The sequence below is a fragment of the Lasiosphaeria miniovina genome (assembly GCF_030549165.1).
Source record: "Lasiosphaeria miniovina strain SMH2392-1A chromosome Unknown B0T26scaffold_3, whole genome shotgun sequence".
Lineage (NCBI taxonomy): Eukaryota > Fungi > Ascomycota > Sordariomycetes > Sordariales > Lasiosphaeriaceae > Lasiosphaeria > Lasiosphaeria miniovina.
This window is the reverse complement of record NW_026848222.1, coordinates 6,640,083-6,662,836: the sequence shown is the minus strand read 5'-3', so window position 1 is coordinate 6,662,836 and position 22,754 is coordinate 6,640,083. Positions and strand designations below refer to the sequence as shown.

At 54.1% G+C, this 22,754-nt stretch overlaps 8 protein-coding genes across 8 annotated transcripts; 5 read left to right on the top strand and 3 right to left on the bottom strand.

Moving 5' to 3' along the window:
* Positions 1–536: 536 nt before the first annotated feature.
* On the bottom strand, positions 537–863 carry B0T26DRAFT_622866 (uncharacterized protein; the record flags this gene model as incomplete). The annotated part of the gene is made up of 1 exon (XM_060436105.1): positions 537–863. A coding segment is annotated over one exon (327 nt), but the record flags the coding sequence as incomplete, so codon positions are not given.
* Positions 864–2,859: 1,996 nt separating this feature from the next.
* Positions 2,860–4,369, bottom strand: B0T26DRAFT_750854 (Thiolase, N-terminal domain-containing protein; the record flags this gene model as incomplete). Its single annotated transcript, XM_060445286.1, has 4 exons — positions 2,860–3,284; positions 3,361–3,937; positions 4,040–4,220; positions 4,305–4,369. 4 exons carry the CDS (start codon positions 4,367–4,369, stop codon positions 2,860–2,862), a joined length of 1,248 nt encoding a protein of 415 aa, XP_060299517.1.
* A 1,914-nt stretch (positions 4,370–6,283) lies between these two features.
* Positions 6,284–7,357, top strand: B0T26DRAFT_675147 (glycosyl hydrolase catalytic core-domain-containing protein; the record flags this gene model as incomplete). Its single annotated transcript, XM_060439792.1, has 2 exons — positions 6,284–6,933; positions 7,012–7,357. The coding sequence occupies 2 exons, from the start codon at positions 6,284–6,286 to the stop codon at positions 7,355–7,357; spliced, it is 996 nt and encodes a 331-aa protein (XP_060299516.1).
* A 1,877-nt stretch (positions 7,358–9,234) lies between these two features.
* Positions 9,235–10,808, top strand: B0T26DRAFT_750852 (uncharacterized protein; the record flags this gene model as incomplete). The annotated part of the gene is made up of 6 exons (XM_060445285.1): positions 9,235–9,436; positions 9,513–9,569; positions 9,657–9,721; positions 9,781–10,169; positions 10,233–10,328; positions 10,400–10,808. 6 exons carry the CDS (start codon positions 9,235–9,237, stop codon positions 10,806–10,808), a joined length of 1,218 nt encoding a protein of 405 aa, XP_060299515.1.
* Positions 10,809–12,713: 1,905 nt separating this feature from the next.
* B0T26DRAFT_264756 (uncharacterized protein) lies at positions 12,714–15,845 on the top strand. The gene is made up of 3 exons (XM_060434067.1): positions 12,714–14,186; positions 14,241–14,968; positions 15,034–15,845. The coding sequence occupies exons 1-3, from the start codon at positions 12,866–12,868 to the stop codon at positions 15,778–15,780; spliced, it is 2,796 nt and encodes a 931-aa protein (XP_060299514.1). The 5' UTR covers positions 12,714–12,865; the 3' UTR covers positions 15,781–15,845.
* A 1,644-nt stretch (positions 15,846–17,489) lies between these two features.
* On the top strand, positions 17,490–17,813 carry B0T26DRAFT_643192 (uncharacterized protein; the record flags this gene model as incomplete). The annotated part of the gene is made up of 1 exon (XM_060437511.1): positions 17,490–17,813. One exon carries the CDS (start codon positions 17,490–17,492, stop codon positions 17,811–17,813), a length of 324 nt encoding a protein of 107 aa, XP_060299513.1.
* A 961-nt stretch (positions 17,814–18,774) lies between these two features.
* B0T26DRAFT_706910 (beta-lactamase-like protein) lies at positions 18,775–20,526 on the top strand. Its single transcript, XM_060441833.1, has 2 exons — positions 18,775–19,889; positions 19,979–20,526. The coding sequence occupies exons 1-2, from the start codon at positions 18,896–18,898 to the stop codon at positions 20,029–20,031; spliced, it is 1,047 nt and encodes a 348-aa protein (XP_060299512.1). The 5' UTR covers positions 18,775–18,895; the 3' UTR covers positions 20,032–20,526.
* A 353-nt stretch (positions 20,527–20,879) lies between these two features.
* On the bottom strand, positions 20,880–22,571 carry B0T26DRAFT_643998 (uncharacterized protein; the record flags this gene model as incomplete). Its single annotated transcript, XM_060437587.1, has 4 exons — positions 20,880–21,006; positions 21,095–21,433; positions 21,502–22,309; positions 22,430–22,571. The coding sequence occupies 4 exons, from the start codon at positions 22,569–22,571 to the stop codon at positions 20,880–20,882; spliced, it is 1,416 nt and encodes a 471-aa protein (XP_060299511.1).
* Between the last annotated feature and the right edge of the window lie 183 nt (positions 22,572–22,754).

Genomic DNA, 22,754 nt, shown 5'->3' with positions numbered 1-22,754 from the left:
AGGGTGAGGCCAGATTGCTCTGTAACCAATTACAAGATAGGGCATGTCTTTACGAGGTTGTCAAGAGCAGGGCTGTAAACAGCTACCTTAATTATCCAAAACAACCCAAAAAATATGAGTATCTGAGCCCAGCATGTATTGTGATTCCGGAACCGTACAAGCAAAAGGGGGTATGTTAGACCATGCAGCACAGTAACTTCCATTGCTCTAGTTTTCAACTAAAATCTAATGTACCTCTAATCAAGGTATGATGATTCTAGCACGGAGATTTGGGTCATTTGGCTGGGATTCTGTTTTTACATGGGATTTATTAGAACTATTATTCACAGTTCAATATCTCGGTGACAATGCCGCCATTGCTACACAAAATATCTTCCAAACTCGGCGTTTCTCAAAATCAACACATCTACTTAACCAGGTACCTCTCCATATCCTTCATTCCGATCCTGTTCCCATCCAATTTTGGCACCCCATTTAAACAGAAAATTGGCCCAAGGTCAAGTTCGATTCACTCAGGACTCCGAACCAGCCTACTTGCATCCCGTTGCCCGGTCAGACAGGCACTCGGTAAGGCAGTTGCCATTAATCGACACATCTCGAGCGAGACCTGAGTTATTTTCTCCGACGCATCGATCGAGAACATTCTTTCCGGCGTTGAACAGGTCCGCCTCGCGGACAGAACCAATGTCCTTTGACCAACTAATGCAGCAGTTCTTGCCACTGCGGCTGAGGCAGACGGAGCGAGGCGAGCTGTTGAGGGTGAGGGTGCTGGTCCTGACGCGGTTGACGAGTTCAGTGCACGTGTTGAGCGCGGGGGCGTGTCCTCCGTCGCAGCTGACGGCGTTGCTGCCGCACCGCCGAGCCAAACGCGAGGTGGACGACAGCTCGGTCACGTTTGAGAAGGCTGGGTTGGAGCCATAGATTGTGATGGTACCGTCAACCAACTCCAGGGTTTCAATGATGATGAGGCTGTCGTCGCCAGCATCCAGGGCATCAGCCGCCGGGGCCGGAATTGCCAGGACCTGGGTGGCGGCAAGTGCCATGGCAATGGTGGCAAATTTGAACAGCATATTGTTGGCGATTGCTTGAGATGAAATGGCTGATGAATTCTGATGAATAACTGGGTGCGTTTTTTTTTTTTTTTTTTTTTTTTTTTGGATATTTTCGGACTGGATGAAGTGAGGGCTTTGATGGTAGAGATGGGAGATGACTCTCGAGTTTAGAATCGGCGAATATCCCTCTTTTATACTTAAGCCCACCCTCCGAGCCATCACCATATTTTAGAGAGGCGAATTGGAATTTGACCGCCAGTGTACATAATCACGTCGCGAAATGTTCGTGCAAGCAAGCCCCGTTCAAAGTATCCTGGAATGGTATTCAGCCTCACTAGGCGCCTGGGCAGTTGACGCAGGCTGACTGCATGCTCAACTCACAGACCGGTACTATACTTATCCTGTGGCTCAGACGTCTAGCTACGTAGTTTAATTAGATTACATTGTTTACGAAGCGCTGAGAAGTAAGCGACACCCGGTGGGTTGAATCCTGACGTGGCGGACATATATTTACCATATTCTGCCGGATATTAAACTCCACTGCACGAGATGCTCTCGGGACCTGGTTTTGAGCAGAGTCCGCACAATGGGACTCCGGAGGCGCCAGCCAAGTATATTGCTGATTTTGAGCAGATGAGTAAGATTTTGACTAGCAGCTAATTACGTGCAGCTGCCGTTCAGTCTAGATATGCCTTTACTAATATCGGCGGCGGAGGCCTTTAACGCCCTTGGGCGGTGCAAAAGTCCGCCTTGAGAAGTAAGCCCTTTCTGTCGTATGTCTCTTCCAGTTCCATGTACATGTGTTGTACTTCTGTTAATCAATTCTCAAGCTGCGAGATATTGCTAAATGCCTCAGCAAGTCGCTGATAGGCAGTTACCATCGGGGCATCGGGGCCACGTACTTCCTACACAGTCTTGCAATCTTGAATAACTATTCAGGGGGCAGCCCAGTCGTGGCTTCGACCTCTGGTGTGGCGGCGAAAAACAATGCAGATGGCCATCATGATTCCATTGTTACGTTGCATTCCTGTCCCTGTGTCTCTTCCCCATTCTCTCTTCTAAGCTTACTCAATGTCAGTTTAACCAGTGCCGCCAGTTCCGGTGCCGAGTCCAACGTGGCCCTCGTGTGACTAAAAATAACCCAACGCGGACCTCTGTATTTTGAGGGGGCTCGTTAGTTATCATCTCCACATCATGAATGCGCCGTTGGATATTGCCAGGAATAGGTAGGAGAGATTCAACATCATGAAATCAACAAAGAGATTAAACAAAACTATCGACTAGGTAGTCGTGGTTGACGTGGCCTGATAGGCTTTCTATTGCGCCTTTGAGCCAATATGCTCATCGCTTTGTTTATTTCAGCTAGTACGCACAACGATTAAGGACAAAACTATTGAGTTATAGTTTTGCTCGCTCTGTTAAGTTCAGCTCCGTTCTCTAGCCTCACAACCAAGTCCCAATGAACATGATAGAGGCGTCTTAATACAGATAGAGATTCCATCGGCTTCTAGGGTTAGTAGGTGCTGTACAATGGTCATGGATAGGTACCTACCTAGCTGAAGCCGCCTAGAAGATAAATCGCCAGTCCATATAACAGGAGTTGGGTGCCGCATTCCTAGATCTACTGGGATAGGTAGTTGGGGGTACGTCGGCCCATTTCACATCTTTTTCTTCTGCAGTGACGCAATTAAAGATTGGACCTATCCAAGTTTCTAGCACATTCGAAGGCTTTCTTGCATTTTGTCAACCTATATACAAAGCTCTACACAAAAGGTTATGATATTCCAAGCAGTATATGCCAATCACGCTATTGCTCATTCACGAAAAGCCCTGCCATACCCATGCCAGTGCCAATGCACATGCTCGTGAGAAGGATCTTCTTGCCTGTTCTTCTGCACTCGCTCAGGCCAGTGACGATCTGTCTGGTGCCGGTAGCACCAAGGGGGTGGCCCAGCGCGATGGCGCCGCCACGGGGATTTAGCTTGGCCCAATCGAGGCCGAGCGTGTTGCGGCAATACACGGCCATGCTAGCAAAGGCTTCGTTGATCTCGACGACATCGATGTCGTTGAGGGTCAAGTTGTGCTGGGAGAGGAGCTTGGGGATGGCAACGGTCGGGCCAATGCCCATGATACGGGGCGCTAGGCCGGCGACAGTCGACCCAACATACTTGGCAAGGATTGGCTGACCGAGTTTGACGGCGGTGGAGCGCTTCATCAGGATGACGGCGGCAGCTGTACGGTTCAGGTGTTAGCATTCCAACAGGCCGCGCTGAAAGGGGATGTGGGAGAGGAGATTGGTGCAGCCTACCCCCATCAGTGACCTGGCTGGCATTTCCACCGGTGGTTGTAGGGCCCCATTGCGGGAAAGCGGCTCTGATCTTGCCCAGCCCCTCGGCCGTGGTGCCCGGCCGGATACCCTCGTCTCTGGTGACGGTGACCTCCTTCCACTCGCCGTTGGCATCCTTGATCCGGGTCTTGATGGGGGCGATCTCGTCGTCAAACAGACCAGCCTTTTGGGCGCGCTCGGCTCGCTGGAAACTCTCGGCGGCATATTTGTCCATTTCCTCGCGCGTGATGCCAAAGTCACGGCTGACGTTCTCACTGGTCCACCCCATGGGCTCCATGCAGTCGACGGACTCCTGGGAGTGCTTGGTAACTTGGTCGTCGAAGGGCGCCTCGAGCGCGTCGCCGCCAATGGTCATTTGCTCGGCGCCGATGGCGATGCCAACGCCAATGGATCCGCTGCTGATGGCGTGCGCGATGTCGGCGGTGGCCTTGAGGCCGGACGAGCAGAAGCGGTTCAAGCTCGAGCAGCTTGTCGTGTTGGGGAAGCCAGCGGCCAGCGCGGCCGCGCGAAGCTTGTAGGCAGCCTTGCCATCCGAGACCTGGGCGTGGAGAGTGCGGCGTCAGCTCCGGACTTGAGTCGCCGTGGCTCGGAACTCGGGACAAAGGGGAAGGGAAAGGAAGGGGCAGGGGACGCAACACACATTGCCCAGGCAGATGTCTTCGACAACGGCCGGGTCGAGGCTGCTGCGATCTTTAACCTCCTTTAGCAGCGCATAGACGAGGTACTCAAGGCTCGTATCCTTGAAGCTGCCTTTACGGGCTTTTGCGAGAGGGGTTCGGATCGCGAGAGTTATGACGATGTCGTCGGCATTTTTGGATGTGCTGCCGGGATGGGCGTCAGCATTCATTGGGAGGCGGTACCAAAATGACGGGCGATTTGGGGCACCCCCAAGTAGGCCAGCTTACATCTGCGATAGCGCACTGCCGGGCGACAGGTGCTTGAGAATGGAGCCGAGCCGTTCAACCGCCATCGTGTTGTGATTACTTCGGGCCTCGAGGTTGCGGGCTAGGTGCGCGTGACGAAGGCTGACACAGATTGAAGCGACAACGGGCAATCGCTCAGATAGTTAACATTTGTTTGCATCAAGATACGGGATGAATCGTCGGCAACCGGACAACGAGGCGACTCGGAATAGGGTATCGGGGACTATCCCCGGGGCACTGCTGTGGGGTCAATAATATTGCCGAGGCACTTGAGGGCAAGAGGTGCACGAGGGTTTGGCGCATTGTGATTCGTCAAGATTTCCATCCGTGCTTCATGAGATCGGAGAGTCCTGGGGAAACGAAAGCCGAGACGCCGGACGGATACACCACCCACTGAGCGACCCCGCGGGGAAATCAGGTAGGCGGGCTCGTTTAGCGGGTCTTGCAAGCTTTAGCACTGGAGCGGGCTCCACTGTCGGCAGTTGTCAGCCCACGCACCGCCCTGTCGTCCGTCCAGGCGTCGGGCGGTAGAAGACGACACTGCCAACTCGGCCGGGCACGACAGTGAGCAAACGGGACACCGAGTGCTCTCCATACTCGCCGAGCGTTAGAATTGCCGTCCGTGTGACTTCGGATTGAAGTCGTTGTGATTTTGGATATTTGGTGCGGGCGCGCCCTTCATGTTCGCGGATGGGCCACACCGAAGGTAGTACAGGGCCACACCAGCCGCTTTCTTGGACGAGAAGTCCGGAAACACCAGCAGGCTTGCGTGACTGCTGCAAATCACTAGCCATGCTACGTAGGCGGTTGTGTTATTGGCGGTTATGTTATTGGGAAAATATGATAGATGCTCAACGAGAAGTTCAAAGGAAAGCTGAAGCAATCGTGGAAAAGTAAAAACAATGAACTTGGTCAAGATTGGCCATGCACAGCCATTTCCGTTCGCAATACGGATTACGCTCCGTTTTATCACTCAGCATCCAATTACCTTTACCTACCTTTGTGGAGGCGCAGTCTTTCTCGCCTGCTGTAGGAAGTATTACGCCCAGGTGAACCCTAATTTCATTTTTATCGTTTCCGATGTCAAATCTGCGCTTACGTTCGGTACTGAGACGCCTACGGAGTCGGTGGGTTCGTGCTGGGTAAGTTTAAGGAAGGCTCGGGTACGGTAATCCGTGTTTTGTCGAAGTTGCCTCCAATTCGCTGTCCAGGCCGAGGAAGGGAACCTGAGAGGTTAGCTTTCTACACTGCGAACGAGAAGGTAACAACATCTACACTACCCCTTGCGGGAGAGGGTTTCGGGTATGCGCTTCGAATACGAAGCTTTCATTCTGATGTATTGGACGCCCTGCAGCGACGGGCGTCCTCAACGCAAACCGCATTCGGTTTGGCGCTGCGGCTGAACCAGAGACTTTGCCATTTTCCCTGGGTCTAACCTTGAACAGACAGGCGCCCAAGCCTCACCTGCAGCAACATGTCGCGAGGGGGGGCGAGCTTGCTGAAGAGTCGCGCATCGAAGGCTGCTCTTGTGATCTACGGATTCAGCTCGTTAGACTTGCCGCCTCCCAATCATTTTTATCGCGTACAGCAATATGCTTCGCCCGAAGCTTCCGAGGCTTCTTCCCTCTTTTTATTCGCCTTGACACGACTTTCTTTGCTGCTTTTAGTCTGCTTTCGTTAATTTTGGCCGATGCCATCCGCTCGTTCGTGTTCTCGACCCTACGCGGTGGCTGTCAAACAGTCGCTCGATCTGAAGGCTTCACGACGGACGGACAGCGACGCGGATGAAAGCGATAACGACGACTTGTCAAAGTCAATTGAGGGAACTCTACAGCGGTTTGGCTTCGTCTGGTCTGGTCTCTCGACTATCCGTCCGACCTCCCAAGTTCCGAACGCGGGGCGCCCTAGCCTTCAACTCCAGGCTTCGAAACACGGATTAGGCATAACTACTCCCGCTGACGATGCTATCCTCTCCAGCGGCCATTGGCGCTGCTCTTTTAACCGTGCTCCATCTCCTCGTCGGCTCTGCCGTAGCAGGTCCTCTTGCATCGCCCAAGCGCGGTCTTGTCTACGTTCCGAACAACTCAACACGCCAGGACGATTACATATGGACCCAGCAACCAAGCGACTTGACGTGGTACTACAACTACGAGGCAAGCCCGTCACCGGTATATAGCAAAATTTCGCAGTCTTCTTTCGAATTTGTGCCCATGCTATGGGGTGCCCCCGACAACCTGAGCGATACCACCTTCCTGAAGACAGTGAGGAGCCTGGTCAAAGACAAGGGGATAAACATCAGCCATGTCATGGCTTTCAACGAACCTGATGGCTCTATGGGCGCTCACGGAGGGAGCAATATTGACCCCGACAAAGCGGCCCAGGTGTGGGTGAAGAACATCATCCCTCTACAGGAGATGAATCTGCGCGTGGGCTTGCCGGCGTGTACGGGCGCCCCCTCCGGGCTGCAGTGGCTGAAGGCCTTTCTGGACAGCTGCTCCAAGCTCGTCAGTACCGACGGCAAGACGACGAACTGCACCTTTGACTTTGTCCCAATACATTGGTACGGCAATTTTGATGGGCTGGCCAGCCATTTGGGCGAATATTCTGCCGAGTGAGTCGCCTTCCTTCCTTTATTCTCTCCTCTCCTGCATCTGCGACCCTGCCACGACTGACACCATCTCCATTCTAGGTTCCCGAACAAAACCATGTGGGTCACCGAGTTCAATTTTGACAACCAGGACTTGGAGACGACACAGGCATTTTACAACATGTCAACCGAGTACATGGATCGCCTCGACTCAGTCGGCCGGTATTCTCTGTTTGGTGCCTTTCGAAGTGACGTGTCCAACGTCGGCCCCAATGGCGCAATGCTGACTGCTGAGGGCAACCTGACCGACATTGGTGCTTGGTATCTTGGTCGACCAGCGACCGGCGTCAGCCCGAAGCCCACATCCCTTGCCCTGCAAATCGTCGCCCCGCAAGCAACTGTCGCCCTTGGTGCCATTTTTGCCACAGTTTCCCTGCTGAACTTTTAGACGAAGTCAGGCAGCATTGGTAAACCGGGATTCCAAGATGCTTTCCAGCCCCTCATGCTCGGCAAGCCTCGGCGTTCGACCTGCGCAATCTCCACCTCAACCATTTCATGGGAGAGTTGGGTGGTTCTTGGACTTTGTTGTTTTATTTGGACAACTTGCCCTTGCCATTGGATACGTGCAAGGCGTTATCAAGACGTATTGGCATGAACTTCACTAACATATTCGATCATATATTTTGTAATGGCCCTTTTTTTGTCCATGTCTAGAATTTGGATGATGATCCAGAGTGGTTGCGTAGATTTTGCAAGTGGAACTACCTATGGTGTTGGGCTGAAGACAAGGATTAGGTTAGGAATATCGGAGCCTTCAGCTCAAATACACTCGGAAGTCTAGGTTAGGCTTTTGCGTCTCGAGAAACTTCAAGCCCTGAAAATTCCTTTACCTTGTTGCCGGCAGCACAAAGTGCATCCCCGTATTGAAGACCTAGAGATAGGAGACAAGTTAGTTAAGCGCGGGTAGCTCAGTATGCTTCCCGTAGAGAGCCATGATGACGGACGACCCGAGGTTGCTCAAGGAACAGCACCTACCTACCTATCACAAGTTTCGTTGGCCTAATACTATTAGCCGTGTTACGGTACGGGTACGGTAATATGCAAGCTAATACCGCTTTCGCGAGCTGGCAATTTTCGTGCCAACATAAATTCAACTGTCTTACCAACTACCTGGTACCTACTGTACTTATCACGGGGACGCATTATACTCCCAAAGACGTAGCGCGTCGACTTATATCCTTGTTCCGTCGCCTCCCGAGGATTGCGATGTGATGTACATAATGCAGTATGGATGTAATTACAGAATACATCTTACCGATTACGCAGATTACCGAACGAGTTGCTCCGTATCCGTGCTGTGAGTACTATGACGTAGCCCTGTTCATCCCACAGTGCAGGTACCTGGGGCATGTATGTAATGACCCCGCCCTTGTGATCCCCGTAATTTACAACTCAAGTGCCCGAATTTCGGATATGTCTAAACTCGGGACACGGAATGGATGAGTTCTAGTGCAGCGGCTGTTGAACGGCGGCACATGCAGCTGTTTTAATTACCTGCCAGGGGCTGATGAGTAAACTGACAAACCCAGCCCGTCCCCCGATCCCCTGCCACAGTCCCAACTGACTGGATGACATCCATCCCCCTGCCCAGAAATATGTAAGGTACTAACCTTCATACGGGGGTTTTGGAGGTGGGACGACGGGATAAAACCTTAATCATATCTTCCGATGACATGGATTTGACACGGAAATCGGGAGAATGAAGAGGCCTAGGTTTGGAAGCTAGGTTGATGATTAACTATACTGAAATTTCCACAATCCGAGTCGAATGCACGCGACGTTTTTGTTCGCTGCTCTTGTGGCTTGGCATCGCTCAGGTTCATGACAGTTCCTGTCGGCGGGTTAACGTCTTAGCACGGGGAAGGGGTGATGAAGTCTACGAAATGACGTGAGATTACGACACACAGATGCACACAAGATACAAGGTAATTAAACCACCTCACCTATCTGTCTCTGCATCTGCATTAACGCTTACGTAGAGCACACAAGCGAGTGTGCTCACACTCTTGACCGAGGAACGACGCCTCTCGATGTCGGCACCATGGCGGCGAAGAGCTGAAGATGAGACCCTACGCCGCGAACTTGGCTTATCATTTTCAGGCTGAGCCCCTACCAGAAATTGGCCAAAAAGGAATAAAGGGTGATACTGTACATAAGAAACGTCATGGAGTCCAGAAGGACCGGGTTATGTCGGTCAAATTGCTGCTTTTTACCTTTCTGCAACTGTCAATTCCGGACGGCGACATTCCTCGTTCTAGAACAAGGATGGCCTCTCAGCCGACACTGCAACTCGATCTCTGCGCCATCCCCGGGGGGGTTCCACCCAATGGCCAAGCCTCAAATCTGGACAACCCCGAAAGCCTGGGCCCGACTCTGATTGCTTTGTCGATCCTGATGATCGTATGGTCTTTGCTCTTCACTGTGGCGCGCTTATACGTCAACAAGAGCAAGTTGCGGTGGGCTGATTGTAGGTCCTTCTCCTCGTTTCTCAACCGGGCCGACTCATCCCAAACAGAACTAACCAAGTGCCATCGTGGTTCTAGACTTCACTGTGGTTGCTTTTGTTCTCGGTCTGGTCTACACAGGCCTTGTGCTCTCAGGTGAGTACCCTCTGGGGCCTTCAGATTCTTCACTCCTTCAATCCTTCTTGAGACCGGCTAACAAATGTCCGACGGGGATGTGGTTAGTTTCCAAATACGCCCGACACCTGTGGGATATTCCGGCATGTTGGTATACAGGAGTGTACATGCAAGTAAGTCCCAGGTCCTCCACTTGATCCTCACGGATACCTTGCTCACCAGTTGCGATTAGATTCTCTTTGCGCAAGCCACGATCCTAGGTCCCGTCATCTTCTTCTCGAAATCGGCCATTTTCCTGCTCTATCTGCAACTGTTCCCTACCGGCATCCCCCAGGGACTGCGTGTCGCCATCTACGCTGGCTTATTTCTCACATTCTGCACATGCTGGGCTGGAATACCACTCTCGGCCTACTTTTCTGCTCCTCACGCTGGCCAACCTTGGACAGCCCTGATAACCAATGGCCAACCTGCCCGCGCAATTCCTTGGACCATAGTACAGGGGGTCATGTCGCTCTTCCTCGACATATACCTCTTTATCCTTCCCCTTCCTACCCTGTTCAAACTCCGGCTATCAACCCAGAGGCAAATGGGCTTGTTACTGGCGTTTGCTACGGCTTTCATGTACGCTCCACCTACCTGTGTTGACACATTATCGCGTTGAGAGCTAACGAAAATCTGTACCAGGGGTATTGTAACCAGCATAGTGGGTCTTTCGTTTCGCACCCAGCTCCAGACGACGAACGACGTCAGTTGGAAGCAGGGCCAGCTCTTCATCTGCATGTAAGCACAGTCTGAAGCCACTTTCTCCTTAGCTTACCGTGAATTGTGGGGCTAACATACATCACCGACAGCATTGTCGAGAACAGCTTGGCTATCATCGTCGGCTCCATGCCTGCCCTTGGAAACTTCATAGCGGTTCATGCACCCGAGTCCGCTCTTGTCAAAGCGTTGGGCTTAAAGGGGAGAAGTGGCAGCAGTTCGAAAAGCGACTCGTATGGCCCGCACCCCGAGCGAAAGTGGAAGAAGTGGCCGTTGGGTTCATCCCCAGGATCAGTGGCATGGCCGAGGCACAACAACAACTCGACGCAATGGTCGGATCCGAAGTGGGATACTCCCAGTCCGCCCCAGTACAGCCTCAACGACATCACCCATCTGCGGTTAGAGACAGGGGGCCAAAATCCGAACATCAAGCCAGGAGACTCTCGCCTTGTCCGGGCTGTGGAAGTTGGTCAGGAGTTGTACCCTCGATCAATCGTGTAAACAAACTTGTCGCCGCCCAATCACTTTTATACACCTCGTCAAGGGCACCTGGACGAGGAGCCGGGTCTCGTTTTTGAAGATCCGTATGATGAAAACTTCTTCACCTTGTCCAAGATGTTCTTCACGAGTGGCTGTATCGGCATACTGCATAGTCATTCCCATTTTCTGCTTTAATTGCCCATTACTAGCCTCTAAAGCTTCACAACGCCTGTCTAATTAGCAAATCATTACGCTCTACGTTCTGAAAATGCCATATCTATTACGTCAAACCAGTGTTAATACAACTAGTGCGCTCGGTATTCGTTTCGATAACGAAGCTACCGAAAATATGCCTCGACTTTGAATGAACACTAGGGGATTATGGGTTACCTGGTGGCGTTGTTATGATTTGTCCTATGGACCTGGCCAACAGCTAGCGCGTGGCTTTATCAAACAAAAGACTTCCGCCGAATAATATGGAGAAAGTGAGTTCTTAGCTACGCTTGAAAATCTACCTTTCTTCTCCTGGCTTACACGGAACTATCCCACATGTCTAACTTGTCATCCACCAAAATCAATGCGTCGTAATTACCTTCCGAAGCGAGTACGGCAACCTGCTATAAATGATAAAGGCGAAGAATTGAGAAATTCAAAGTCCATGATATTCTTAGTATAAGATTAGTAGGCTTATTTACATACTCTCTAGAGTCTAATCGACGACTTGTGTGCTAGTTTAATATTCGCGGTTTGATGGGTTAGTCAAGTCGCGGGATATCAAGTCGGAGACAATATCCTGTACGACATAATCGCAGGCTGAGGCTTGCGACTAGAAGGGCAAGAATGATTTTGTCCCTTTTGCTTTTGTCTTGCTCTAATAAGCCGAAGATGTCAGGAGGTCTATCAACTCGAGGTATGGATTACGATTTTGCATACGTACCTGGTTTGAGCTGTCCACCACTCGCGAAATGGTCCGTGCACACGGCCATTTCAGGGGTCGGATGGGCCGTAAGACGGACGAAAGCAAGTCCGCTTGTAAGCTCGTTGATGCCTGGCTTGCAAGTACCAAGGCTACGGAGCTCGTGGCCCTACGGAAGTTAACCAGAGCTGGCAAATATCTCGAAAAAATATACGCACGGTAGTTATTGCATACAATTCTGACTGCTCTGCTCTTCAACGCCAGAATCAACATGTTCAGATTCAAAAAGAATTATCAGTTCATGGAACGGCGAGGACGGCTCGCCAAGACGGGCGCGGTTTGACAGCTTTTCAGCTTTGTGGGCCCTTCTGCTTCCTTCGCTGGGGGTTGGCCAATCAGTCGCCGGGTTTGGCCGAAGGGGCACATTGGGGGCTGGCATCGATCCCGACAACCTGCATGACCCCTCAAGGGTCCCGAGCCCTCGAGTTCCTGGTTCGCAGCCTGATGGCCGCCCGCCGCCGCCACAGCGCGAACCAAAGTCCAGATGGCGTGCGTTGAAACGGCCTTGCAGCGCTTCTCCAAGCCGTTATAGGTCATGCCGGAAAGCCATCTAGGAACTCAGGGGAAAGCCCCGAAGACGCCCACAAGCCACGGACGAGACCTCGACCACATGAATTGTCCATTGCGGCAAAGAAACCAACCTGTGCAATAAAAAGCTGCTCCTGGCTTTGTTCTACCTTCCACGGGTGGGTGTTCTGTTCCTGAAGGAGCCCTGCCCCGCGGCTAGGAAGGTTCACTGCAGAGACAGTGCAGACCAGCCGCTGGGCAATGGATGACCAATGGCCCATGTTGCCCATGCTCCGATGGCATGGAGGGCATCCATCGTCCTTGCTGTCCCCCCAGGCTGCAGGGACCCCGCCGAGCAGTCTTGAAAGCTTAAATTTCTCGCGTCTTGGCTCTCGACGACGTGTCTCCCAGTTTGTCTCTCTTGGTCTTGGCCCTTCCTTTTCGTCTTTCTGTTGCCGTTGTTATCATTCCGTTTTGCCCCTTTTGGTCCATCGAAATTGCCGATATCCGCTCGTCGGCAGTTCTTTGTGTCCATAATCTTTGTGTAATAATATCTGGACCCCGGCGTCACGCTCTCACCGTCGTCCTCCCCGCCATGTCTCGGCGCCAGCCGCCCTCCACGTGTCTCAGCCAAAGGCCTCACGACCACCGCGTCTCAGATGTCACTATCCACTTTAACGCTTGCCTGCGTGTATCGAAACAAAAGAAATTCTTCGACAGCCTCCCACCAGAGTCGCAGCAACGTATTCTGCGTCATGGCGAAAAGATTGCCGACCTACGCACCCGGCTCGAGACGGCACAATGCGATTCGGCGGCCGCAGCGCGCCTCCGGGCCTTCAAGGTTGCCATGAGTCGTTGGCGTGTTGCGACTGGCTGCCCCCACACATCTGACACGCCCCGTCCACCTTTTGATCCCGTCTCTCGGCGCCCGTCGGGGGTGCCGACCTATGTCGGGCCGGAGGACTTGGTCAACGAGTACATCAAAGCCACTGTTGTCTGCTTCAAGCATGGCCGTCCGTACGACGTACCGGGTCTTCCGGGCAGCTTTCCGAACCAAAAGGCTACCATGAGCGACTTGCTTTCCGAGGACGAGAAGAGAAACCCGCTGATGCAGGGCTCTGACGATGGGGCCATCCGCTATTTCCACCTCCCGGCCAACAACATGGCGTGGGTTGAGGAAATCGTGGCCCGCTACTACCACGAGAAGCCGCCCGAGCCCGACGGCTTGTTCTCGAGGTCAAATTCACCGCGGGAAAGGACTAGGACGGAAATGCTGCTTCGGCCCGAATACTGGCAGGGACAGCAGAATTTCGACCCCCAGTCCGAGGTTCACGCGAGGCACATGAGGCCATTCTGTGACGGCATATCGACCGACCCGGTCTCGGCGGAACTGGCCCCCAAGAACCTCGCGCTTTTCATGCCCTATTTGCACTGGGAGACCGACCGGGGGAGGGCCAAATCGGCCGAGATTGTCAAGGAGGTTAGCAAGCAGAACCTGATGTCCATCTCTGAGCTCGTCCATCAAGCCCAGCATCAAACATCACGCCCGCAAACAGAGGACACGGCCGCTCCCGTCTGGACGGAGAAGGTTGACCGGAGGAGAGCTCTCGGCGACCTTCTGCGGACGGCCGCGATACTCCTCGAGGCTATGGACCTGCACAACGAGGAGCAGCTCATGGTCAAGTATCTATATGCCCAACCCCCGCTACACCCGCGGAGGACCCTGGACCAGTCTTACTACGGCGCGCTCAAAAGCACCGGCACTCGAGACCGAGACCAGGTCGTGTATCGAGGCACGACTTTTGAGGCACATGCATGTGCTGGTATGGACACTTGTCCGCAATGCAAAGAGGACGTTCGAAAGGTTCCTAGGATAATCATGGTTGACCAGCTTTGGCTGTGGATTCTCGACGAGAGTGGGTGCTCATCTCTACCTTCTATCCCTTCCAGGGCGCGCTAACCCGGTCAAGGAACCGTAATCACCTGTTTCCCACGGCGATGGGGCAAAAACAAACCCGACCCTTCGGCAATCCACAAGAGCCTGCGCATGCGTTTCAAGTACGCGCGCCAGGGCGAGATATCGTCGGCGTATGATTTGGCCCTCATGATCGTCGACGAGGTGTCGCGCGTCTTCTTCGACAGGACCAAGACCAACAGCCGACAGCCAAACCTGGTCGAGCTCTTCACGGGCGCCATCCGCGACCTCACCTACAAGCAGACGGCCGCGTTTGACCAGTTCCTCATCTACACCCACCTCGCGTCTCGCGACTACAAGCGCGAGCGATACGCCACCTCTGACAACTCGACGCAGAACACGCTCCTCAACATCAACCCCGAGGGCAATCTGCTGAAGGAGGTCAAGGACATCATGGATGAGATCTACATCATGATGCGCATCAAGGAACAGCAGCAGTCTGTCATGGAGAACTTTGTGAAGCACGTCCGCCGCACCATGGCGCCGCTCGCCCGCCCTCGCAGGGCGGGCGCGTCCCAAGCGGCAACCTCGTGGGATATAGTACTCAGCGCCTCGGCTGAAGATTACCCATACCGGGACGAGGCGTCTCGAGTCCGCGAGGAGGAGACGCGGGAGCAGGCGAGGCGGACGCTGGCCCGGGCTGACCATCTCCTCCTGGACCTGGCAGAGCGCATCTCGGAGCTTCAGGCTCTGTTGCAGAACGCACAGAACACGTCGGCCGCTGTAAGTCAACTATCGGCTCGACGCCATCCGAGAGAGCGTGTTGCTGACGTTTCCCTTGTCAATAGCTCAAAGACCTCCTGACCCTCAAGCAACAGCAAGCCGGCGTGATTGAAGCGCGAGAGGCCGTCAAGCAAGCGCAGTTGACGCTCAAGCAGGGGCAGTCGATCATGATCTTCACCATCGTCACCATCATCTTCCTGCCGCTTTCATTTTGCGTGGGCTTCTTCGGCATGAACGCGGTCGAAATCAACGGCGGCCTGCTCCCGCTGTCGACCGAGTTCAAGTACATGTTCCCCATTTCGGCCGGAATCATCCTCGTTTCGTTCCTGCTCGCCTTCTCGCAGGCCGTGCATAGAAACAGTGTCGTCACGCTCGGCCGCAGCACGCTCAGCTTTGCCTACAATACGGCGCTGACGTGGGTGCTGGTCAAGACAGGACTGTACGTGGCCGGCCGCGGTATGCTGGTGCAGGCGCATCGACTGCGCGATCGCGAGGCGACTATCACGGGCTCTATGAAGGCCGAGGTTCTGCGCAACGAGAAAAACTTAGAAAAGATGCGCGCTGCCGGCCATGTGCGCGGCCTGACGCGTTCAAAGACGGCGTACCAGCCAAACGAACACGACGCCGCATCGACCAGCGGGAGGACGACGCCGTTCAGTCCGTACAGTGTCAGCACGCCCGTCGGCAGTCCATTCGTGCCGCAGCATGGCAAGGGCCTCGGCGTCAGCATGTCCGAGGTCGATGTTGAGCTCGGGGAGAGGGTGTCGGTTCGGCGACCGAGCTCGCAGAGACACCTCGTGCAGGGGGGTTAGTAGATAAGGTACTATTTGTTTCCTGTATTGTTGGTTGAAAGATGTGAATCTTTCTGGTATTCAGGTTGGTTTCGCATATGATATTCAGGCATGTGTCGAATGCAGCTGGCGTAGCAGGTCTAATCACTTGCTAAGATGTTCGAGATTGATGAACGGAGACGGATGTAATCAGTATTAATGATATTGTATCTTTGGCGTTTGGGTGCATTCTGCATTCATAAAGAGTTTTGATCAGGGCGCTGAATAGAACGGTATGGAATGGGTTGTCCTCTCTAATAAAACTACAGGCCGAAGGCCGCCAGCTATGAAGCGCGATGCCAGGTGTGGGGTAAACCCTAACCCTGAGGGTTCTAAAAATCAGGGCACCCTACTGGGGGTCCTTGGCACCTGCCAATGCAGGGGCCGATGTTTGTATGGTAAATGCCGTATTGCATGGCAGCCACCCAATGGGTAACCGGGCACTAAGGAAGCCCGGCAGAGTTAAAATGACACAATTTACACTTTTAAATGCAGTCCTTGGCACGTGCAGTTAGTGTTCCGAGGCCGGAAATAACACATGGTTCCTAATTAGGGTTCAACGTAGCTAGGTAGGTAAGTTAATAGGACATCACTATGTTAACAAATCATGATTCAGACTTCATGACCCACTGGCCGTATGCCATGACTTTTGGCCAATTGCGTACAAATCTGAGCCTAAAGGTTGCTCAAAGGCATAACTAGCAACGAAGAAATCGTCAAAATGGAAAACACCTTGGGGCTTTTGTGACTTTTGACTATTTTGACGGCTTCACGTTGTTGACCTGGGCGCCCGGGCTGCATGGTAAGCGCATGGGCGGTGAGATGGTAATTCGGGATTTTACGGGCCCAAATGAGGCCCTGAGTATCTCAACCGCCAACAGGTGCCAGGAATAAAAAGTAGGGTGCCCTGATTTGTAGATGGGATGCCCTGATCAAAGCTCTTCATGAAACTGGTCTATTCATCCAGGCTCACGAGCAGGGATAGCCGTGATCGGAGTTCCTAGTGATACTTGCACAGCCCGTTTCTCTGCCGGACTACCCGGGCGGACTGTCAGCTGGCTGAAAGTTGACGCTTAATTGGGAACGTGATACCGGAGTACGATAGCTGCGTGCCAGTTGTTGGGAGTTCTTGCGTGGGTGGCGCTGAGCTGAATGGGCTATAATGGCAAACACGAGCTTTTCTTTGCCGGGGTGCACTCGTTCTCGAATTCTATTTGTTGGGGAGCGTCCACTCCGCAGCAGTGCTGCGCCCAATCTTCCTTTTCGGTCACAGAATACCACCTAGTCACTCGAGGATAATAGACGGCGAGCAAAACAGGACTGGAGTGCGATTTGGGTTGCCAGAGCTATACCCGTCAGCATTTGCTTGGCGGGCTATCATTCAGTCCGATGCCTTACATGAGATGGGAAGATAAAAGCGCAGACTCCTTCTCCCAACTTAATTCTTTGTCACGTACCTAGTTTCTCATCCAGATCCTCCATCAACCAATTATCTATCCACTGCGACGAGCCTCACTTGCTTTCTCCTCTCTCCCAAGACCCTCACTTACTTTCTCCTCTCTCCCAAGACCCTCACTTGCTTTCTCTTCTCTACCAAGACCTACCAAAACGCCACCCATTGCTCTTAGTCCCTCCAACCATTTATCAAGATGCACTTCAGCACATTTGCCACGGTCCTCTCGACAGTGGCCATGGGCGTGGCTGCCGTTGCGGTTGAAAAGCGCCTCCCGCGTCTGGGGCAATTCGGCGTGTCCCTCACCAGAGCCTGCCCGCTCCAGACGCCGCTAGACGTGTTCGAGTTTGCCGAGGGCGAACAGAGCGATGCATGCCGAACCTTCCTCAACAACAACGTCTACCGGGCCATCGACGTCTTCTTTTGGGACCCGCAATGCCTTCTCACCCTGTTCGAGACAAACAACTGCACCGACCCGGGTGTCGTTACGGGCCCAAACTGTTGGACCCCCGATGGAGGCATTGCCGCATACAAGGTTACCTGCCCGTACAAGACGTCTTGAGTCACGGAATCACGCTAGGTCGGGGCCCTCTTGGTGGAAGGTGGGAAGTGGGAGGTCGGAAAAGGGTTCATTCTCTTCCATTCAACTCGGAGGTTTGGTCTGTAACATGTCTCAAAGGCGACAGAACTGCTAAAGTATCGTCACCATCATTGCTTGAACACGCAGTGAAGCCAAATAAGAAATTACCGTACGTTACCAAGCAAGTGGCCCAGCATGTCGGATCCACATAATGATATGGTCACCTGAATTCGCTTGCTACTTAAGGTAAGGAAGGAAACAGGTGGGCTGGAGATCATGAGATGGTCCTTAATCATTTGTGCATGGTCCAGCTAAGGTAGGTACCTTTGGTATGTGCACACTCTGATGATCGACGGGGCTGAAAATCTTTCGGGCCGGTGAATGTGTGTGCAATGTGCATGCAGCTTTCGCAAATAATTTCCATCTCTGCCGTCTGACCGTCTGCATTGTGACCGTGCCGGTGGGGATTAATAATTGCGCACAAGGCTCTGGCATGAGGAGGCGTGCTCGCTTCTGTTACTCTACCCAAAAGCCCCGCCGGGAGATCATCGAAGGCGAAATTAAAACTGGGTCATAACATGGACAAATCCCTGAATGAAAGCAGCTTTTTGGGGGATGCTATGCGGGTTTTGACGCGGGTTTTGCCGTCAGGGATACAAAGGTACAATGCCTTCCGGCCGTCCACGGACTGCGTGTTCGAGCAAAGGTGTGAATTGGGGGGTGCTGAATAGTAATCCGTGCTCCGCCCGGGGCCCGGCCGCGCACAAACATCGGCGGGGCTAAACGGACGAAGAATCTGACACGACAAATCGTGATGGCTACCTAAACCAGTAGCGAACAAGCACACGGGCAGCGAATTGCGGGATGGTAGAGCAGCCACCGCTTACTCACTTAGTAACGGCCCTGGCGGGCAACGTTGAGATGTGTAAATAAATATAAATATTGGGACGACATAGGCTCTTCGCCATCATGTCCAGTGTCTCTTTCTCTCTTCTCCGCTCACTCAGGCTTTGCCACGAAACAAAGGTGCAATTCAGCTGCCACTCTCACGCCAGAAAGTCACCATGAAGTGCCTCTCCTCGACGGTTGCGAGCCTCCTTTTCTGGGCCAACGCCGCGATAGCCTGCACAGGGTTTGCCACGCGCCATGACATCTTCCTGCCCCTGAACGGCACTCTTGCAGTCGAGAACCAGCTCCCGCTCAATGCGGCAGGCTATGCCGTAAGTAATCTGGGCCGCGGAGCCTACATGATCACGGATGGCGTCTACCAGAGCTTCGTGTTGGTCTCGACGGCCGGGGTTGTGGTCGTCGACGCGCCCCCCACAACGGGCCACAAGCTGCAGTGGGCCATTGGGAACATCACCTCCACGCCGGTGCGCTGGTTCGTCTACTCGCATTCGCATGCCGACCACGTGGGAGGGGCGTACCTGTTCGCGAACCAGTCGAATCCCAAGGTCAAGACCGTTGCCCACGCAAACACGGCCTCTCAGCTCGCCGAACGACCCGATCCCAACCGGCCGGTGCCCCAAATCACCTTCAAGGACCGCTACGAGCTCGTGGCCGGAAACCAGACACTGGAGCTCTTCTTCCCCGGGATCGGCCACGACCTGGGCAACATCATCGTCTACGCGCCCAAGCAAAAGGTGCTTATGATGGTCGACCAGGTCTATGCCGGGTGGGTGCCTTTTGAGAGCCTGGCAGCGTCCGTATACGTACCGGGATGGATCAGGGGTCACGACCAGATCCTGTCGTACGACTTCGACGTCTATCTGGGCGGGCACCTCGGCGGGCCGGCCAACCGCACCGCCGTCGAGGTGCAGCGCGAGTATGTCAACGACGTCTTCAACAACTGCGCGGCAGCTCTCATCAAGTCGGGCACCAACGACCCGGCCGTGGGCATTGCGGCTCTCTCCGCTGACGTCCTGGGCAACAACCCCAACAACGCATGGGCCCAGTTCGCCGCCTACCTCGACACGGTCGCCGACCTTTGCAACAACATGACGAGTGCCAAGTGGCTGGGCAGACTCGCGGGCCAGGACATTTTTGGATACAGCCACGCTGCCACCATGGTCAACTCGCTGAGGATCGACTTTGACGTGCTGGGCCCCAACGGAGTGCAACCCTAGGTAAACATCAAGGTAACATACCTGTCTTTTACCTGCTTGTCTGCAATAGGTTGTCCGCGCCTTGCTGGATGTAATTATGGCCGAGGTTTGGATAGCTTGAATGGTGTGCTGGTGTGCTAGTGGGGGTGCTTTGACCGCTGATGGACAAGAGTTGCACGATTTGATTCATCATGTCAAAAATTATTACAAGATTATATCAAGTATGGCACATTGTAGAGACACGGTATGGTGCACCAACTCTAGCCGGTTGAGAGTATAGCAGCAGCGCGTATCAGGCCCTCGTAAGTGAATTCCGGGGGTGCGAGGCAAACGACGCTTGCGACGACGTTTCCGGACTCTGTTCTGCCACCTGACTATGCTCGTCTTGGGGCGGGTGATGCACCATCGCTGAGTTCGCGAGACCGTCGAGCTCCACGTAGGCTCGCTGAATCGGAAGCTCAGTAGGGGAGTTGACTGGGGGCAGGTCGGCGTACTTGAGATGGGCTGGAAGCACGGGAGCCGGAAAAGGCCCGCACTGGGCCGTGCTGGCGTCTCTGCCGGCGTACGGGTCCCGGTTCTCGGTGTCCCCATATACTTCGGACAAGCCAATCGCCGGTTTCCCTTCCCCGTGAGGACGGAAATCCGGGTTGTCTATCCTTGACTCTAGGCGCCTCTTGTATCGTCGCCTCACCAAAAATGCCGTGACTGCAACCATAACAGCGACGCCAACTACCGACGCCACAGTGGCCACGGCAATGCGTGCGCTGTCCGGCAGTCCCGAAGAACTGGCCGGGGCGGTCGACGAGAGAGGAGATTGGGACGGGTTTGGGGCGTCACCTGAACCGCTGTTTGAATCAGAGCCGCTGTTTGAGTTAGAGCTGCCGTTTGCGCCGGAAGAGCCGGTATTAGATGCCGTCTGGTCTGGAGATGCAGCCAACGAATGTCAGGAATGCAGTGAAACCCGGCTCTGGAGATCAACAGGCCACCTACTCGCTGGAACAACGGCCCCGGATGCGGTCACGAACAACTCCTTCACCTCGCTTGACGACCAAGACAACGTTGAGAGGTCTCTGCAGGAAAGAACGCGCAAGTTAGACTTTGTCTCGCGGGCTGATGTATGCCGCGAGTCCGAGAATGGGCATACCAGGGGCTACTCACGTCTTTGAATACCAGTCCTTGACGGCGTTGGGCGACTGGTATGGCTCCGCATCTGCTTTGTATTGGCCCTCCTTGGACCACGTGAGGTCGGTCATGTCGAAGAGGCCCAGCCCCTGCGGGAAGGGGTCCGGGTCCTGCCACCTGCCCGACGGAATGTTGTAATTGGCTCCGCCCACAACCAGCAGCTGGCGCTTACCAACAACAACACAGGTGTGCTGCGATCGCGGTTGGCCCGGAGAGGTGGCTGCAGCCTTGGTCCATACAAACCCGGGCAGACTGAGCACGTACACATCGTCGAGAGCCAGATTCTTGTCGGCAGTTTGACCGCCAAAAATGAATCTAGCGAGAGAAAACCTGGTCAGCATCAGAGGCTCGTCTACGCCTAGACACGGCCGTGTGTTACTGACATCTCGTAAGTTCCATTCCCGCCGTCGATGCCAACCGAGCAGTAGCGCCAACGGGCTGCAGGCACCGTTCCGGTGGTCGTCTGCCAGTAGATATTCCTGGTGACGGGGTCGAAGAAGGTGAGGTTGCCGAAATCCAAGCCTCCAGAGTCGCGCCCTGGATTCCCGAACGGCGAATATGATAGGCCGCCGAGAATCATGACAATGCCGTTGGGTCCGAAGCGAGGCACGTATTCGGCTTTCGCGCCCCGCGCCGTTCCGTTCGGCGGAGAGAGCGCCAAGGCAGAGTCATTCCGCCAGGTCTGCCTTGTCATGTCATACGAGACGAGACCTGGCACGGCCTGATCGACCGTCTGGCTGGGGTCGGTAGTAGACCCCGAGAAGCCGCCGTACCAGAAGCCCGTCGTGTTGGTGGCGGTGTAGGCTCCATCTTCGGCGTATTTCAGAGTCTTGAGCACCTGCGGGTTTGACGGCTCTTCCAACAACCAGGCGCCGCCGCCTTTGCCGTCGACGGTAAACTTCCAGATGCCCTCTTTCGTGATTGCGGCGGGTCTGACGCCTCTGGTGGTGTAACCCCCCCACGTGTAAAAGGCGCTGCCGGTTGGGTCGTTCCAGATGGCTTCGTAACCCATAGAGAGCGGTCCATCTTTCACGGGCTTGCCATTGGCCCTGATCTCGACGCTGGAAGTGAGCCAAGACTTGGAGAGGTCGATGGAGAGAGTCGAGTTGTTGGGAAAGCTTGTGGCCTTGCCGTCCACCAGCTCCCCCAGCTCGCCGCCGTCAATGTAGAGATAGTTGCCCAGGACCGTTGCTATTGAATCGCGCCATTGGTCAATCCCGCGTCTTGGTTTGGGGCGGGGGAGGGGGGGTTGGGGTTGGGGTTTTTTGGCTGGGAGTTTGAGCTTGGACGGGAGTTTGAGTTTGGACTTACCTCGACAGTTCCATCTCCGAAGCAAGTCGGCCGGTGCGGGGGAGTCAAACTTTGTCCGTGTCTCATTTATATCCTGGGCTGTGGCGACGCCTGTGAAGAAGAGCAGCGACAGCGCCTGAGCGGCGATCAGTCCCGACCGCATCTAGTCTTTTGACCTATTTCGCAGCTACTCGGCACGGTAGGCTTCAGACGAATCTCGGACTCTGAGGTCGCGCAGGAATGGGACGACGGTGCAGAACAGCGAGGGGCATAGCTCTCTGCCTGGCCTCCCGCAAAGGTAAAAATGGGATGGATTCGCACTAAATACGGCGACCCGTGGCTATCG

What these genes read in the sequence shown, in the direction of transcription:
- B0T26DRAFT_706910 (XM_060441833.1), top strand. Translation starts at nt 18,896, where the DNA reads ATGAAGTGCCTCTCCTCGACGGTTGCGAGCCTCCTTTTCTGGGCCAAC. An exon ending in CATTTTTGGATACAGCCACG is followed by an intron (nt 19,890 to 19,978) that starts CTGCCACCATGG and finishes AAGGTAACATAC; the next exon opens with CTGTCTTTTACCTGCTTGTC.
- B0T26DRAFT_264756 (XM_060434067.1), top strand. Translation starts at nt 12,866, where the DNA reads ATGTCTCGGCGCCAGCCGCCCTCCACGTGTCTCAGCCAAAGGCCTCAC. An exon ending in GCTGTGGATTCTCGACGAGA is followed by an intron (nt 14,187 to 14,240) that starts GTGGGTGCTCAT and finishes AACCCGGTCAAG; the next exon opens with GAACCGTAATCACCTGTTTC. An exon ending in CACAGAACACGTCGGCCGCT is followed by an intron (nt 14,969 to 15,033) that starts GTAAGTCAACTA and finishes CCTTGTCAATAG; the next exon opens with CTCAAAGACCTCCTGACCCT.